The 19865-nt window shown below is 45.2% G+C and overlaps 1 protein-coding gene across 1 annotated transcript in view; it reads left to right on the forward strand.

The window, feature by feature from the left end:
- INPP5B (inositol polyphosphate-5-phosphatase B) overlaps window positions 1-19865 on the forward strand; it is a 783203-nt gene that overhangs the window by 48089 nt on the left and 715249 nt on the right. Inside the window, exon 5 of the mRNA XM_086956440.1 lies at window positions 15749-15778. Within this exon, the coding sequence (XP_086812566.1) occupies window positions 15749-15778 (30 nt within the window). The remainder of the gene's footprint in view (window positions 1-15748; window positions 15779-19865) is intronic.

Genomic DNA, 19865 nt, shown 5'->3' on the forward strand with positions numbered 1-19865 from the left:
GCGAGAATTAGAGTCCGTGGACATTTGAGCTCAAGACCCTGCCGCGTCGGGAATTGAACCCTGGTCCCAGGTCTGACCTCAGCTTCCGGGTCTGCCTGCTCTACACCGTGAGCCACACTTCTCCAATATGGTTCGGAGCCCTTCCGACCCGAATCGGAATCGGACCCTTAGTATTACAAGCACGTTCTATACAAGCACGTTCCACGCCCCCAGGTTTCAGAAGGGACTGAAGGCGGTGGTCAGCTGGCTGACGGCGAACTGTCTCCAGCTTAATGCCACCAAGACAGAGATCATGATTGTCGGGAAGAGATTGGAGCTTTGGGGTGACAGGTGGTGGCCTTCAGAACTGGGACCAGCCCCGACTCCGGTTTCGGAATTAAGAAACCTGGGAGTCTGGCTGGATGCTGGCCTCACCTTTGTCGGCCATACCAAGAAAACAGCAGCCTGTTGTTTTGGCGTTCTTCGAGGTTTAAGACCCGTGCTTAAATTTTTTGATGCCCCAACTAGGCAGCTGGTAATTCAGGCTATGGTTTTCTCTCGCCTGGATTACGCCAGCTCTCTCCTGGTGGGGGCCAATCAGGCAGAAATTACCCGCTTACAGCGGGTACAAAATGCCGCAGCCAGAGCGATAGTCGGTCTGCCCAGATTCTGTCCTGTCTCCAATGTCCTTCGCTCCTTGCATTGGCTACCTGTGAGGAAGAGAATCGATTTTAAGGTCCTTTGTTTGACTTTTAAAATTCTGAAGGGCATAGGGCCCCAGATTTTGTCTAACTTTCTGTCCCTCTATGTTCCGACACGCGCTCTGCGTTCTTCTGGCCAGGCTCTTGCCGTGGTCCCACATTTTAGGCTTTGTTGTGCTGGTGGACGCTCCTTTTGTGTCAAAGCTGCAACTATTTGGAACTCCCTCCCGGTGGAAATTCGTCTGCTGGAGGATCTTATGCTTTTTCGGAAAGCCATTAAAACATTTTTGTTTTAGTCTCTTCTTTTAGCTGTCCTATTCTGTCTTCGGCTGCGTGTTGTTTTGTGTTCTACCTTGTTGGTGGCGCCAGGACGCTCCTTTGCTGGAGCAGCTGTGCGCACAATAAATACCTATAACATAACATAACATAACATAACATAACATAAGGCATCTAACTGTCCTACACTCTAGAATGTGTCAGAGGACAATTCCAGGGCTCATAAACCAGCTTCTCATGGATGCTGCACAAGTCCATACATTCCAGCTACCCCAAACCAGTTGGAGGGTCAGCCTGCCCCCAATGTTGAGTGAGCTAAAGAATGGTGATGGATTAAACCCAGATCAGTTGACTGGGGGTGAGTGTTTGATTTGCTCAAACGCTGCGTCCATCATCCCCTTTTGTATCGCTTTGTTTGCCCTAAATTGGCAGGGTATGCTCAGACGTGAGTCCCTTGCTCACTTGGCCACTGGATTCAAGATAGCCTGGCTGATGAGGATTATGAATCCGAAACCAGTCTCAGAATGCTTGTTTCCGGTCCAGGAAGACATAGCTTGGCAGTTCGGGCTGGACTGTTCCCATGAGGCACAGGGTCAGACTGATTTGCATATGGCCATGTCTGAACTGGGGTGGCTGAGTGAGCTAAAGAATGGTGATGGATTAAACCCAGATCAGTTGACTGACTGGGGGTGAGTGTTTGATTTGCTCAAAACGCTCCGTCCATCATCCCCTTTTGTATAGCTTTTTCCCCTATGTTGAGCAATGTCTCGCTTGGCAATTACAAGACCCGATCTAAGTAGAATCCTTTATATGTGTGTGTATCCTTCATCTTCCATCTTGCCCAGCATAGGCATCTTGAGAGTCAAATCAAGTGGACTGCCCAATGCAGCTACCAACACCTCCCGGATTTAACCTCAAAAGGGGCAGAGGTCACCACAGCTTCTTGCCAGCGGCGGCTCCTCCTCTATGGCGGAGGAGAGCCCCTCCTCACCTGCACTTTTTAAAATTTGTAAAATAAAACGGGTTTAAAACCCATTTTATTTTTCTTCTGTCGAGCCTTGGAGATGGGGCTAGGGTGGTGACAGAGTGGAGGGAGAGTGGTGGGCACTGCCTTCACTGTGCATGTGGGTTTGGCTGGCTGTCTAAGGCTGGCTAAACCCACACACGCAGTGAGGCTCTCTCCAACCCCAGCTGCATTGCTGGGGTTGGAGAGAGCAGGCAGAGGCTCCCAGCCTATCCTGGCGCAAATCATCGGCGCTCAGGCCATTCCTGAAGCTGCTCTTATGCATGAGAGCATCTTCAGGATTAGCCGGATTAGCCGCAGGGCAGGCTGGGAGCCTGTTCCTGTCTGCAGCGGAGGGGAGAGGAGCAGAAGATCACAACGCGATTTGCTTGCGGCACTCATGCCCCGGAGTGCGGCATGCTATGTCCAGGCGCTCGGCGGCTTAATCGGAGCGCTGGTGATCCTGTGCTGCAGTGGAAGAGGCTCAGACTGTCCCAAGGGGCCGCAGTAGGTAAGTAAGCCCCGGCGCTACACCCCGCACTGCTGCTGGCCACGTGTGCAGTCTGCTACGGCCGTGCGCAGTCACGCGAAGACACTCCCCCGTGTGGGCGTGCGGGGACAGGCCGCAGCCCGGCCTCACCGTGGAGCGGTCCCAAACCGAATGAAGTGCTCGGTGAGCCCAGGGATCTGCCCCCTCCTCATGTCCCAGCAGCGCTGCAGGAAGGGGGGTGAAGAATGTCCCTGCAACACGTGAGGTGAAGAGGGAGAGGCCATCGATACAGGCCTAACAAAGAGCTGAGCGTCTTGGCTGCCAAGGAAGTCGGCAGAGGCGGGCACAGACACAACCACCCCTAAGCAGGATAGCAGAGGAGGCAGTCAAAATAAAAAGGGAAATAGAAAGAGGACATACTGAAATAAACCCGGGGGCAAGCCTCACCACGACCCGGTGGCAGGAAGCCTAAGCGAAGGAAGGAGAGGATGTCCACGCAGATAGTACAGAGCAACTGCAACAAGGAGGGGCAGTGAGCACGTGAAGGAGCCTACAGAGTCAATAAACACAGGGACAAAGGCGATAACCATGTCCACGATACCACCCATAGAACCTTTCATAGTGGAAGGGTCGCCCTCATCACTCGCACCAAAGTGGAAACTGGGTGGACCACCTACTAATTTTCTTCGAGGCCACCAAGGTCCACAAGGACCAGAAAAGAGCTATGCTGCTACATCTTGAGGGCAAAGACATCCATAACATCGCCAAGACACTTGTGGAGGCCACGCCAAAGAATCACCACACATTGATAAATGCACTCAGTGGACACTTCGAACCAATGGCCAATCAGGACTGCGAACGGTTCATATTTAGGCAAGCGCGCCAACTCCCCGAAGAATCACTGGACACTTATCACGCCAGACTCAAAAACCTAGTGTCCACGTGCATTTTTCCCGATGTAACAGAGGAGATTAGGGGACAAGTCATTCAGGGTTGCCGTCGGCCAAGCTCTGTGCACGGATACTGGAAGAGTCCGGGAAGTCCCTCGCTGACATATTGACCCTAGGGCGCACTAAGGAACTGTCTAAATCCTGGGCAGCGCACATGGAGGCGGCCCTCCAGTCTCCTGTGAAGGCTGAGCTGGTGAACGCCGTGACAACCAAACCCACGACGAGGTGGAACAAGAAAGGATCCAGAACGTCAACTACAGGACAAGCTAAAATGTGTGGATACTGCCGAGGACCACCCCACCAGGCAGCAGAGTACCCCGCTAAAGGCAAGAGATGCACCGGATGCGGGATATTCAACCATTTTGAGAAGGTCTGCAGGTCCAAGAGATATCGCAAGCCCCAGTGGTCAATGCACTGCCAGAAGAACAGAGAGCCAAGCGATATGGATGACGATGAGGAGGAAGAGTGGGTAGTACACAACAAACATATGATGGGCACTACAACCCGTAAAGCGCAACACCTACCCCAGTGTAACATTCGCGTGGGACCACAAGATGTCATGGTGGTAGTTGACACCGGAAACACCATCACTATCATGGCCTCTGCCCTCCCCGAACCATGAATCCAACGCCCACACTCTACCCCTCGGCGATCACAGTATTCGCTTATGGTCAAGACACACCCCTGAAAATATGGGGTCGCTTCAAGACTTCAATATTCCATGGTGCCCACTCCATCACCACTAATGTTTATGTCAGCGAAGAAGGACAAGGCATGCTATTAGGATGCCGGTCTGCAGAAGATCAAGGAGTGGTGACGTTTGCCTTCGGAGTGCACCAGGAGTCCATCCATCATCTTCTGGCAGATTTCTCTGAGGTAAAGTAATCCATCTCCATATCGATCCAACGGTCCAACCCCTTGCTTTGGGGCATCGGCGAATATGCCTGTCATCCGCGCCCCCTGGTGGAGGAAGAACTCAAGAAGCTGGAGGCCGCTGGCATCATTGAGAGAGTAACCGGACCCCCTCCGTGGGTTTCTCTGATTGTCGTCACCAGAAAACCCAAACAACCTGGTGCTGTGATGATCTGTGTTGACATTAGGCTAACAAATGTCGCCATTAAGAGGGAGCGCCACATCACCGCGACAATAGATGACCTCATTGTGGAAATTTCTGGGGCCTGTTGGTTCTCCAACCTAGACTTGAGGTCCGGATACCATCAGCTGGTGCTAGATGAGGCGCCCCGAAACATCACAACCTTCTCGACTCACGTGGGGCTCCGACGATATACCCGCCTGAGCTTCAGGGTATCCAGTGCGGCCGAAGTATTTCAGAACATAATACACAAACTGATCATGGACATCCCCGGTGTTATTAACATCAGTGACAACATCATGATACATGCAAGGACCATCCCGAAACACAATTCTCACCTCACTCAAGTGCTGCGTCGACTGCGAGATGCCGAACTCACTCTCCACAGGGTGAAATGCGAATTCCTAAAGAAGAAGTTGCAATTTTTCAGCTACACGTTCTCCACGGAGGGAGTCAATCCCGACCCTAAAAAGTTCAGAGATATCAAAGACGCCATGGCTCCCACCAACGTTACCGAGGTCCGCAGCTTCCTTGGTATGGTGAACTATTGCAGGAGGTTCATCCGAGACCTCACCACCCTGACCCTACCACTGAGGGAGCTCACAAAGGACTCTATTCCCTGGAAGTGGGGCCCAGCCCGAGCCAAAACATTTACGGAAATCAAGGATGCGCTTTCAGAGTCGACCACGCTCGCCTTCTTTGAGCCGGGAAAGATGACTCTGATAGCGGTGGATGCTGGTCCCATGGGATATGGGGCCGTGCTGTTGCAGAGACGGCACCAGGATGAGGATTGGGCCCCGTAGCGTTTGCCAGCCGGTCTCTCACTGAAACGGAACAGTGCTACTCCCAAATCAAGAATGAAGCCATTGACATCCACTGGGGTGCCGCCACTTCCACCTCTATGTCTATGGCAAGTCTTTTGTGGTGGCGACAGATCACAAGCCCCTCGTGGCTCTGTTCACTGAGACCTCCATCAAACCACCACCCCGGATTGAGAAGTGGATGCTGCAGCTCAAAAACTACAATTGCAAGGTGGAGTACCAACCATACCAACCAGGGTCCCGGAACCCAGGCCGACTACCTGTCACAGCACACCAGAGCAGCCAAGGTACTGGAGATGGAAGATGCAGCAGATACTGAAGAATACATCAGATGCATAACGGCCCACTCCTGCCCTCTTCCCCTCTCCATGGAGAAGCTAAGAGAAGCAACGATTAAAGATGACTGTTTGCAATGGTCCAAGGTGGCTCTACAAAGTGGTAACTGGCACAAAGCTAAAGAGAAATGGAAAATTCGAACAGCAAATGCCCAGCACGTTATGGACAGCTTGTACCACATCCGAGATGAACTCACCGAGGATACCACAGGGTGTTTGCTAAGAGGATACCGGCTGGTGATTCCGACATCCCTACCAGATCAAGTCATTCAGCTTGCCCACATCGGGCACCAAGGAATGGTCAAGACCAAGTCTCGGCTTACAACCAAAGTGTGGTTCCCACTAATGGACGAACTTGTGGAAGCCACAGTCCATTCGTGCTCTGCCTGTCAAGTGACGGGAGACGCACCCTGACCAGCTCGGATCATCGCGGAACCAAGACCGAAATCTCCGTGGTCCTGTGTCAGCCTAGACTTTGGTACTCTCCCTGACGGCCGTCACACGTTTGTGCCTATCGATGACCACTCCAAGTACTCGGAAGTTGAGATCATAACAGCCCCTAGAGCGGCCGAGGTGATCCCAAAGCTTGAGAAAGTCATGGCGACTCATGGTCTCATACAGGAGCTGTGGACAGACAATGGACCTCCCTTCCAAGGGCAGGAGCTTGCGACATACCTCAACGCTCTTGGCATCAAACACCAAAGAATCACACCCCGGTGGCCACAAGCAAATGGCGAAGCAGGGAGGTTCATGCAGACTCTAAATAAGGTGATACGCATTGCTCACGACAAGAGCCAGCCAATAGAGCTAGCCATCTTTACTTTTCTAAGAATTTACTGCCAGACGCCCCCTACCACCACGGGCGTAGCACCAGCCCATCTTCTCATGGGCCGAGTGGTCACGGACTCAATTCCTCACCACCCCCAGTGGCGACCGGAGGCACCCGATGACTACCGAATTGATGCCAGACGTCGGAAGGCTCATGCCCAAGTCAGTCACTGGCGGAGGGCCAAAACTTCGCAGTTTGAAAAAGGGGACTTGGTGCTGCTCAGAAATCGCATTACCAGTGGGAAGTTTTGGTTGCCCTACGAAAAGGACCCCTGGACTGTGGTCAACGTCAAGGGAACCCGGATCTTCGCAGCCCGAGGAAGAGAAACTGTGACCCGAAATGTGTCACACTTTAAGAAGTACCAGTCGGAGGTGTCAGTATCCTTACCGGCCCGGCCTGAGGCTGGTTCCAGCGCAATGTCATCGGCTGATGTCAGTATGGACGAGAAGGCGGAGATGTCACCCACGGAGGATGGTAGTGAGTTCCATGACCCCATTCCGACTCGGCGAGAGGGAGCAATGAGTGAAATGCTGGAGGACAGTCGTGGTCACCCAGAGACTGGTCGGGGCGAAGCAACATCTGAAGCCGGAGCCAGAGAGACTCGGAGCCGGGGCCAGTCTCAACACCGACTGCGGGAGAATCTAGAGCCTTCTCGCCATTTGAAGGATTGCTTCACGTTCGACTGTTCTTAATTGAATTTAAAGAAGCTTGTTGATAATGAGCCTGACGTTTGTAATCCGCCAGTTAGAGTCAGGCGTTGTGGTCAGCTGCTTATATTGTTTTGATGTTTGTTTGGGAGGAATGTTGTATCGTGCCTGTGACGTAACAGACACGCACATAGAGTGAAGGTCATGTGACCTGTAACCAATAAATAAGGGTACGCACAAACGTACGCCAGTCGGGCTATGCAGGCAAGACCCTGTAGCACCCCCACTTCAGTCTCCGGTGTTTCATTTAATGTAATACGCCCACTAACCTTTTTTACCCCAGTGTCGGTGCCGGCCCGGTATCCGACACAACAGCTGCCAGCGTAGGTTAAATTGCAATACTTTGCAAATGCCACATTGTGTGGGCCCCCGCCCTATATCAATGTAGTGAGTAATTTAGTAGCATTGCCCACCATAACTGGAAAATTACGTGTTTTTTAGGTTTTGTATTGTTACTATCCTGTCACTTCAACTGAGGTTTCCTAGGAGAATTTCATTGTTTTTCATATCAAAATGTATTTTGCTTCTTATTAAAGACACATATCGCCCCTTCACAAAGGTTTTTTTATCCTCTGAATGTTATAAAGGACAGAGCCACTATTGCTGCTGGTATGTACACAAGTTTGAATGGTTATATATTACCTTTTGGGCGCCATTTGCATGCGTGATGCAAGAGATTACTACCAAGGGAGGATCCTAACATTTGCTAGGAAGTATGATTCACCAAGACGGGATTTGAGAAGCAACAAGAATCACACAGTGGTAGAACAAAGGGACACTTCAGAGTCTGAAGAAACGGATGCAGAACAATCGGAAGAGGAAGGAGGAGGTGCTGAAGTGAGTGGAGCAGCACCGCACCATTTTCAAGAACAATTCAGCTCATCCTGCAAACGTGGCTGCGAGGGGGCAAAAGGAGACCACGAGAACCACAAGTCGCAGAACATCGAGGAGGGGCGGGTGGAAACACAGGAAACGGGAACAAGAACAGGAACACCTACAGCAAACAAAACACAAAATGACAATGAATGAAACAGCAGAAAGAGAGAATCTAACCATTATCAACTCAACATGTATGGAGATAACATCAGTGGAAAAATCAGTACTTAGATTGTGACTAATATTTTGCCTAACCAAGAACTTCGAATATGCACAAACGAGGATTGATCTGTACAGATACATAAGGAAAAAAAATTGTTTACATTTTTCAAAATGAAGGGAGTGGAACATAGAATGCAGCAAAAAGAAGTGGAAAACACAGAACTACATTTTTAATCCATTCCGCATCCACAAATATCTAAATTTTACCACCTACCCAAGGTGCATAAAGACAGACTTAATCCACGAGGACGACCAATCATTTCATCAATTGCTAGTTTGATGGAGAATATGTCCAGATATGTGGACCATTTCTTATTTGAATTGTGTCTGAGCTATCGTCGTACACTAGGAATATGCCTCTTTATTCCGCATGCTGTCACCCCGCATGCTTTTACAACGCGGTTGTTACAACGACCGCGTTGTAACAACGCATGCAATTACCCGGCAAGTCGTAAGAACGACTTGCGGAGGGGGGTGCTGGATGTTGGAATAGTATAATTTACTATTCCAACTCCAGTCTGTGCTGACAGTAGGGAAGGTGTGGGATTTTAAATCCAACACCTTCACCCCCTCCGCAAGTCATTGTAACGCTATGCGAGGTAATGGAATGCGTTGATACAACGCGGTCATTGTAGCGACCGCGTTGTAACAACATGCGGGGGTGACGGATTCGTAGTAAGGGCTGTTTACCTGTACACTAGGGATACAACACATTGAAGAGATTGCATGGGAACCAGGTTTCCTCATGATAGCACTTGATGTAGCTAATCTGTATACAAGCAATGCATACAAAAATGGACTGAAATCCATCGTATACTTTTTGAAGACTCGTCCATTGAAATACACGGAGCATAGTGAAATGCTACTTGAATGTTTGGACTTCTGTCTTCATAGTAATATGTTTCTTTCAGGACAAAGTGTATAAACAAATTAAGGGGGTGGCCATGGGAACCTGCCTCACCCACAGCTACGCAAACTTGTTCATGGGCTGGTGGGAGAAGCGGGTGGCATGTTCGGATTCCTATGACAAGTGGGTTGAGCAAACTGTTAGCTGGAGACGTTATATCGACGATCTTTTTGTGATCTGGCGAGGAACGGAGGAATCAGCCAAAGTGTATATTACACATCTCAATTATAATAATTTAAATTTAAAATTCATCAGTGAGATCAGCTCAACCGAGGTCAACTTTTTGGACCTGTGGGTAATATGAGGGACGATAAGATCCATACTGCATTTTACAGAAAACCTATAGCAGAGAACTCTGTTTTGCAAGCTAAAAGCAGCCTCCACAGTAATCTAGTAAATAGTATCCTATATGGAGAACAATTAAGGATAAAAAGGAACAGCTCAAGGGAGGAACATTTTAAGAAAGACGCACAGGAGAGTATACTGAGATTTGAAGTGAGGAGGTATCAAAAGGGAGTTTTAAAGAAAGCAATGAAAAGAGTACAGGAGAAGAACACCACAGATCTTCTGAAAGAGGGGTCTAAGACTAAAAAGATTGATGTGAAAGATAACTTTCGACTGATCAAAAACTCCTCAAATTCAGCCAGTCAAGTGAGAAAAATATTGTAGACAAATTGGCGCATATTGAAATCAGATGTAGTGATAGGACAAGATTTACCGTCCTATCCCTCCTTGACTATAAAAGATCAGTTAGTAGGGAGCTATCTACCTCCAGCTAGAATGCAGAAAGGATTACAGCAAAAACCAGGTTTTATCCTTGCATTAAATGCAAGGCCTGTGCTAACGGCAATAAAGTCACTTCTTATGTGATTCGAGATCTACGGGACCCGGTTCACATTACAAAGTTTATGAATTGCAATACACCCTATGTAGTATATTGCTTCATTTGTCCATGTAACCTAGGATATGTGGGGAGCAGGATTCACCCTGCAAAGAGGCGCATTCTAGGGTGATTAATAATAAAGATTCCAGCTACCCTGTTGGGAGACATTTTCAAACTCATCATTAGAGCAATAGGAACCTGCTTAAATACTTAAGTGTTGATCACGTACCAAGGGACATAAGAGGGGGTCACAGAGAAAAAAAGTAGCGTAGATTGGAATCACAATACATACTGACCTGGTAACTAAGTAATCTTTTTTTTTTTTAGTTTAGAAAGCTTTATTAAATCAAATATGCCAAGTAAAACATTAGTACAGAATCACAATCAATAAGAAAAAAAATTGGAGAAATGGAAAGATACAATATAAGTGTGAATTGTAAAAACAAGAAATCCCAAAAAGGGAAAACATAATATATGTACTAAGAGAAAATGCTTTTTTGTTTTGTAAATTATGGAAGAGAGAAAGAGGGAAAGAGAGGAAAAGAAAAGGAAGAAAGAGAGAAAAGGAGGGAAAAGAAAATGAGAACAAAAAATAGAAGGTTAAAATAAATTAAAAGAAACAATTGAGGCGTATTAGGATACACGTCTGGAAAGAAAATCAGTTAAAGGTAACCATAACAAATCTCTTTTAGTCAAAAGAGAGGTAGTCGTAGCATGGGCACGATAGTCTGTGATGATGACATAACAAATTCCACCATGCGTTATAATAGATCTTTGAAGTATCTTTCCAATTCGTAGTAATAATCTGCAAAGAAATAGCTATAAACAACTCTATAAATTTACAAACAGTATATGAAACATTCCAAATAGGAGAAGAACTACCTGGAAAAATATGAACAATGTCAAAAGTGTGATTGGAGCTTAAAATATCATTCAGCTTGCACCATATTTGTTGCCAAAGGGATTTAACAAAGGGGCATTGAAAAAACATATGGAAGAGATTACTATCAGGATGAGGACATGAACAGCATTGACTGGAATCTAAAGTTTTAAACTTGAAAAGGTCGGAAGGGGTAAGGAAGGGGTAAAGAGTCTGAGTAGTGCTAGCTGAATGAGATACGGTGTGAATTTTAGACCAGATGGATTCCCAAATAGGAAAGGAAAATTCCTGTGCTAGATCCTTTTCCCATGCAAGTTCGGGTTTGGATTTAGGGCGGTCGAGGGTAGAGCGGGAGAGGATCTTGTAAATAGTGGCAGCTTTGTGTGGGGTGGTGAAATCTAATGGAGTGGAGTCTGATGGAGCATTATCATATAATGAATTGTGGTACGAGATGAGGGTAGATAAAGCTAGTTTAAAATCAGGGACCTGGGGAGAATATGTATTAGATAATTGAAAGGATGAGCGAATATCTGAAAAATCCAATAAGGAACCATTAACAAAGAGCTTATCTACATACATAATACCTTTGTCAATCCATTCCTTCCAAAAGAGGGCTTTGTTATTAATCTTCAGGGAACGATTATACCATAACAGGATAAGAGTAACTAATTCATCTTTAGGACTAAATATTGGGGAGGAACTAGGGGTGCACCTATAATTGAGAAGGAGGAGGGCAGTATAAGGATGAATGACCAGACTTATGAGTTAGCCAGGATTAGTCTATGTGAATGTAATAATGGACTATACTAGGCTGATTTAGATAGCCCATTTAGAGCAGGATTGTGTGGGAGTGATTAACATGTATAGAAATAATCAGCCGTCTTAGCTGGTCTTTCCTTATTGAGCTGAGAGATTGACAATAGACTGCCCTCGCATGACAGTGCACCAGCTAGGGAGTGCAGGAGCAATCGGCCGACCATGGAGCAGAATATATATATATATATATATATATATATATATATATATATATATATATATATATATATATATATATATATATATATATATGTATATATATCTAAACTCCTGCTTCACCGCATCCGCTGACACAGAGAAATCAGGTACGGACCTCAGCTTGTATTAAATATGCAGTGCTTTCATTGCAAAAAAGAATCCAGCAGCATTCCAGTCAATTTCTGGCCAGTGCCCAGCATGACGCGTTTCGACCGCATTACCAAGGTCTTGATCATATGACGCGCTTGCGGGACCAATGCATTTAAATAGTGATTTGAAAACACACCCTTAATTGCTAAACATGCAACCACACCCCTGAGCAATGGAAATGGGTAACAGACTTATACTTAGTAAGGGATCAATACCTAGGCACAAAAATACAGTGATTGATGTTAAACCCAGCAAGATTCATTGAGGTTTGACAAGTACCTAATCTTGATATACATGCTAAGAGGCATAAAGTGAATACAAAGTGTATTAAAAATTAAAAGCACAATGGATATAATTGCCAAATCAAAAAAGCCTATACAACTAATAGATACGAAACATGTCTAAAAACATCTCATGATAAAACAGATGTTAAAAAAACTTCTCAATAAATAGATGTAAAAAAGTCATCATGTACCTATATTGCACGCTCCCCAAAGTGCAAAAAATAAAGTGCAATTGCACGAGCTGTGCAAAATACAAGAAATGTGAATGAATAATTACAAATGACATGAACAAACAGTTAAGCCACATAAAAGCCCAATAATTTGCGATAAAGTGCTAGTGCATATTTATCCCTAAATGAGTACCTGGTAAATATATATATATATTCTCATAGTACCTCTTATGATGCAAATGTTCTCATAGATAAACAACTCCTAAAGACAGCAGGATCAGAACAACGGGAAATCAGTATTGTATGCTATTAGAGGAAGTTGTACAGATCTCACCCGTATTCGACCCATTGGGCATCCTTGTGTCTAGTTGCAGGATAAAATAGGATTCAAGTTGGTGAAGTTGTTTCTCCCTATTGCCACCCCAAATAGACTTAGCAACAGACCCTATAACAAAATACCTCAAATCATTGAGTTTATTGTTGTGAACCAGTTTTAGATGATGGGCAACTGGGTAATTAGGGTCAGAGTTGACCACTGCACTGAGGTGCTGCAGTATCCTGTTATACACTTGGAGCTTGGTGCTCCCTACATATCTCAGTGTACAGCTACACTCCAATACATAGACTACGTAGTCGGTTCGACAGGTGTAATGGCCCTGGATTTTAAAGGGTCTAGTGTCGAACGCAGTGGTATACTCTTTGGTGTTCACCTCAAATTTGCACTACACTTAAAGAACCCTGTCCAGGGCAATAACCATAAAGTATATAAACTGACCTCAGGGCTGTTTTTTACTAATGCATCCCTCATAGAGGGGGCACGCCTAAATGTCAGAGAAGGTAGCTTTGGCAAGTGCTGTGACAGAGTCATATATGTCAACACTATTGGCCAGTGTGTGTAAATGATTTTCCTAATCTGTTTTACCTGTCTACTATAAGTGGTTATCAATCTTGCTTCATCTTGTGTCTTAGTGGCTTTGGTGGAGGCAGTATGAACGGGGATGGTATTGCTAGAGTTACCCTGAAATATCTCTTCCCTAGTAACTCTATTGTCTTTGATCAATGCTGCTTCTAATTTTTTGCTTTTATAACCTTGTGTTAAGAAGCGCTGAAAGGCTTCCCTTTGACATAAATCCAGGTCCCCTTCGGAGCTACAAATCAGACGGATTCATTATAATTCCCCATAGGGGATGCTCCAGATTAAATGATTGCGGTGGGAGCTACTCGCGTGCAGGATGGAATTAACGGCGGTAGCCTTTCTATGAAGTTTAGTCTGCACTGTGCCATCCCTGATGTAAAGTCGGACATCCAAAAACTGCACACTATCCGCACTTACGTGAGCAGTAAAGTGTAAGTTAAGCTCATTAGTATTGATGGCCTTAACAAACATTTCTGCAGATTCAATAGAGCCTCTCCATATTACACAGACGTCATCAATGAACCTCCACCATTGAAGTACATGGGCATCATACATATTTTTATGGCCGGTTTTGAGAACATGCTCCTCCCACCAGCCAACATGTAAACATGCATAGCTGGGGGAGAAGCATGCCCCCATTGCTGCTCCACGGAATTGATGATATACTTCCCTACTGAATAAAAAGTAGTTATTCATTAGACAGATTTCAATCATTTTTAAAATCATCTCGTTCTGCTCATACAAATGAATACTAAGTTGGTCCAAAAAGTGTCTGACTGCCTCAATGCCATCGCTGTGATGGATGCTCGTGTATAATGTGGTGATGTCCATGACAATGAACAGTCTGCATCCCACTTGATGGATTGTAACTTCTTAAGGAAGTGCCCAGTATCTTTAACCCCTTCCATGCTGCTACCTCGCTGGTGCTGCCGTCGGCCAATGGCCGACGCGGCCCCGCCCGTTTTTTAAAACGGCTGCACTGCCGCGAAATCGCGGGAGCAGCCAACTGGTTAATGAATGATGGCAACTGTGTAACATTGTCCTGTAAAAAGAAATCCACATACTTGGACATGGGCTCTAGGAGACTTCTTTGAGCAGAAATTATGGATCTCCCAGGGATGGGCGTGGTGTTCTTTTGCATTTTTGGAATAATGGGGTACTCTTTTAAATAAAAAATTGTATTCATTTTTGCTCAGGAGTCAATTGCCTTTCCATTGAGCTAAATCCTTGAAGATCCTGTCTTTCACTTGTCTAATCATCCTGAAAGGAGGCTTTACTATAACACGCTGAATCATTGAGGTGTTGCATGGCCTCCTCCATATACGAGTCCGCGGCCACAGCACTACATTACCGCCCTTGTCTGCTTGATTAATGATTAAGTTGTTGTTGTTCCTTAGCTTGCGTATAAGATTGGTATACTGCATTTCAAAATGTCTCCTGCAGTAGGCTCATGACAGTGAAGATACATTAGGCCCAATACCATTTAAGAAATGCATATTCGTACATGTTACTCCAGTGCAACAATCAAGTTCAAGTTTTCAACTTTATGATTCCATATAACTTTGGACAGGGAATGAACTGTCTTAACGATCAAGAGGCAGCTTCTGTGTGATTTTCCCTCACTGCAAATATGCATCCTCTTGCATCCTCTGTTTGGTTAGATATATTTTTTTAAAGAAATAAACTTGAACAAATGTCAAGGTATTAACTATATGTGCAGATGTGCAGAATGTAATATGCCATTTATAGCCATTGTTGAGGAGGGGGGACATCAGGACCCATTTGAGGCTTCGCCTCTTGTGAGTCAGTGCCAATCCGCGGCGCACACTCAACACTGGCAACAGCATATTACTGTCTACGCATCTGCACAGATGCTATGTATTTTTTTTATAAACACACATGTGCATATATTAGCATGTGTGAAAAGTAGACCACATTTGGAAGAGTAAAAAAACTCCTAACCACAAACAGTGCTGCCGCTTTAAACAAAAATCCATTTTCACTCTTTGTTTTGTCAAAGCACACGTTGTGTGTATTGCTCTTGTGTTTTATGTGTAGTGTGTACTTTACAGGTTAGCCTCAACTAAGTACTCTCTCTTATGATTTGCCTCTCCGAGGCCCAGGTTTGTCCCATTATTGTTAGGCCTCGATCTGATACCCCTTTGATGATATTCCAGTGTCTGTTTAATTTGAAGGAAATCAATGCAAACTAACATTTCCATTCGAGAGAAGTGAAATGTCTTATTTTCTTATGTTTTACAGTTCTGCCCTGTGACAGTTTGCAGATAATTGGTAAGTGACACAAACTGCATGGTTCCTTTCTCAGCTTTTGAATACTTCAGGCGCTTAATATGCGTTTTAGAGATTGTGCCTATTCGTTACATTGAAAAAAGTCACTACAAACCTGGCAAAAGTGCAAAAGATGCTTACTGTGAAAGGAGCTACTACTAAACATGGTTGTAGTGACATGGCATTTGCTGCTCTCTGTTTGTGCTCCTTGCACCCTACATGAATGACTCCATGCCACAAAAACCACTCATAAATGGACATAGCAGGGGGTGGATTTTCAATGCGCCAAGCAAAATACAAATTTAACACTTGCAGTTTCTCTTTTGCTCTGAAAATATATCCTTTGGCCCTTTTTAAGTGACATGGCACGCTACTAAGAGGCGCCCTGAAGCTAACGCCTCACTCACTCATGGAAGCACCAGTGGCGGCACCTCCACTAAGGCAGAGGAGCGTCACCCCACTGCTATTTGAGCAGTGCAAAATTAAAAATTTTAATGATAAAACAAGACGTTATTATCATTTTATTTTTCTGTGCGGACTGGAGCAAGGTCGGGGCGGGCAGAGCACAGTGAGTAGTGGTTGGCACTCCAAAAGTGCTCATTAATGTTTGGCCAGCCCTCTTGGGTGTTATGTGGGGCAGTGCCAGAGAAACTTTGTACTGGCAATCAAATGCAGGAGAAAGATTTTCAACTTTTATGACACAGGTAGGTGCATACAGCCTGATTCATCATTGGGCAGTTTTGCGAGTCTGAAATAGCGATTCATAAGGAATCGCTATTCCAGACTCGCAAAACGGGATTCATGTAGGAATAGCAATATTTTTTGCGATTCCTACAGATTCCTCATTTGCGATTAGCTAATTGCTAATCGCAAATAAGGAATGACTCCCCATGCATTCCTATGGGCCAAGGCCAAGGCCCATAGGAATGCATGGGGAGTCATTCCTTATTTGCGATTAGCAATTAGCTAATCGCAAATGAGATTGCGATTTCAAGGGTGCAGGGGTGTCCAAAGGACACCCTGTAACACCCCTGAAATGTCAAATTACACAGATGTTACACACACACATGTCCAAAAGACATGTGTGTGTGTAAGATGCAACTTAGAAAAATGCTTTTAAAAGCATTTTTCTAAGTTTTCGCTATTTACCACGAGGTTTGACCTCGCGGTAAATAGCGGCCCAAAATTGCGAAATCGCAAATTTAAAATGTTTCAAGAATAGCATTTAAGGAATCTCTAATAGAGATTCCTTAAATGCTATTCCTCGCAAATATGCGAGTTCTGAAATAGCGAATTTTGCATTTGGGATGATGAATCCCAAATGCAAATATTGCACTCGCAAAGGGCCATATTCTCAGAATCTGGCCCTTTGCAAGCGCAATTACCTTTCATGAATCAGGCTGATAGTTATTTTGGTCCGATCCATATAACACATTTTTCCACTAGGGTTGATAAATGGAATGCATATTGAGAAAAGGATTTTGAAGAAACTTTTCACAGGTATTGCTTAGCAATTTAAGTGAGACATGGGACTTTTAACAAACAAAATCCTTATTTTGGAATCAACCCTTAAAAAAGACAGCAAACTGATTTTGCTCTGTTTATGCTCTTTATGTGATCCACATTGGTAAACTGATTCCAAAGGGTGTATGCTTTCACTTCCACGACTTCAGGGACCTTGTAGTCTAGCAGTAGGATCGCCATTTTAACTCTTTGATTAAAAGGAAACTGCAGGTTTGAATGTCATACTAACCTGTAGAGTTTGTATATTCTTCTACAGACCCATGGAGTATGACATTTCTGGGTTGACATTATCGCAGCACAGCCATTTTTGTTGGTCAGGGCTACCTGCCTGACCTGGAAGTCAGTCACAGCTGCTCGCCACAGGTGCATATAAAATAACAGCTTACTTTTTAGGTTGCACCTGCTGCTGCAGTTATTGCTCATTCTTAAGGTTCTAAATAACAGGTGTTCTTCACTATGGATATTGTCTCTGAACTCATTAAAGGTAGAATGTCTTCGCATTTGTGCAGCATCCCTTTTGGTATCTCACACAAGCACGTTTATTTAGCGTTTTCAGTGGGTGAATGGCGATCATGGATTTAATTGTGGAGAGGTTATTTGTTGTGTGTGGAGTTGGAGAAGATGGGCTTTGAGGGCAGGTTTGAATGCTGGTATCATCAAGGTGGCAGAGGCTCATGGGAACCCCAGAGCACAGGAACCAGTGAGCAGAAGACTCCGGGCCAGGATGGGCTTCAGGCATTGCAGGGGCCTCGCTCATTGAAGTAACTGGTCACCAATGACAGTTATGCGTGTCTCATGTGTTCACTTTAATGATCCTGTTTACTATTTCTGAATGAAAATTGGCGGTAATAAACATTTAGAAAAAAACTCAATCTCAGGTTTAAATCCTGGTAGGGCTACCTCAGCCTGTAATAATTCAGAGATAAGTGCATGAACACTGAGACCCACTGGTTGGCCTGAATTCAGTTCGGAGATACCGGGGGCTGGAATCTACATTATCGGCCAGAATCTTCACACCAAACTCCAGCCATTAAGGGCCTTTCATCCCAATTCGAAAGTAACTGCTTAGATGTGGGGTTACAAGGTCCTTTCCCGTGCACTTTTCCCCTATTCTGCTGACAAAACACTAAGGTTTTCCTCCTGCTCTGAGCAGGTGGAAAGTGTTAGAAGTAGGGCTACTGCTGGGGAGTAAGAGCCTAGGTTGGGAGAGAAAGGATGCAGAGCATACCTCTGTCTGTCCAGGGGGTGCACTGTCTGCTCGCCCCAAACCCCCCACACAGGCTGCTGCATGGTTGGCTGGGGCCGGAAAATACTTCTGCCACCTGTTCTGCCACACCTGTGACATTCCCAGTGTCTTAGGGTACAGAATTGTTGGGTCCAGAATGCTAGAACTGTTAGCCTTAGAGTGGTCTTTCCCTAGTCATTTTGCATTCATGGCTCCTGTTTTCCTGAATTGTTGACCTTAAGACTCTGCACGCGTTACCACTTCTAGCCAGTGCGTGTGCTGTCTTCTTTAAACATGGTGAAATTGGTGCACACCCAATTGGCACATTTAATGTACTTGTGAGTCCCTAGTAAAGTGATACAACAGGTACCAATGGCCTATAAATTAAATGCTACTAGTTTGCCTGCAGCACTGATTGTGCCACCCACTTAAATTACCCTTCAAATGTCTCAGGACTGCCATTGCAGCCTGTGTGTGCAGTTCTAAATTGCCATCTCAACCTGGTAAAATAAACCTTTTGCCAAGCCTAGCCATTCCTTTTAATACACTTATGTCACCCCTAAGGTAGGCCCTAAACAGCCCATAGTGCACTATATTTAAAAAGTTGGACATAGACTTTTAAGTTTTACATGTCCTGGTAGTGAAAAACTCTCAAATTTGTTTTTCACTATTGCAAAGCCTACCTCTCCCATAGGATAACAATAGGTTACCTTATTACATTTAATAAGAGATACCTTTTGATTGAGAACAGGTGGGAAAGTCATGTTTGGTGTCTGAAGAATTGTAATTTAAAACCATCTTTAATGATAAAGTTGGTTTTAAGTCACAATTCTGAACATGCAAATTTTAAAAACTCTGCATTCTCTTGTTTTAACCATTTGGTGCCTGCAGCCTGTTTCCTGGGTCACATGACTAGGTGTAGTTGGCAGCTGGCCTTTGTGTATTCCTCCTAGATAGTCTCACAAAGGAGGGTCTGGGTGTTGGCAGGATGGGCAATTTCTAACTTGATAGGTGTCGTAGCTGTCACCTTCCACACTTGCACATCAAAATTACTGCCTCTGCTCACACACAAAGGACTTCACTCTAGCCTGTCATTCCACACACCGACTGAAACTAAGGCTGGGGGGTAGGAAATTCCAGACACCTGCGTAGGGAGGAATCACACAGGCTTCTCTCACTGCAAAGCTGGCACCTGGTATAAATATTGGACCCTCAGACCCAAGTCTTCAGTACACTCATTGATCTGTGGATACTACTGATAAAGGACGCCCTGCTGCCCTGTTGCTTGAAGTCTGTCCTGCTTGCTCAGAAGGAACACTGGGCCTGCACCTTTCATCCCAG

Source organism: Lissotriton vulgaris, chromosome 2_1 (genome assembly GCF_964263255.1).
Source record: "Lissotriton vulgaris chromosome 2_1, aLisVul1.2, whole genome shotgun sequence".
Taxonomy (NCBI): domain Eukaryota; kingdom Metazoa; phylum Chordata; class Amphibia; order Caudata; family Salamandridae; genus Lissotriton; species Lissotriton vulgaris.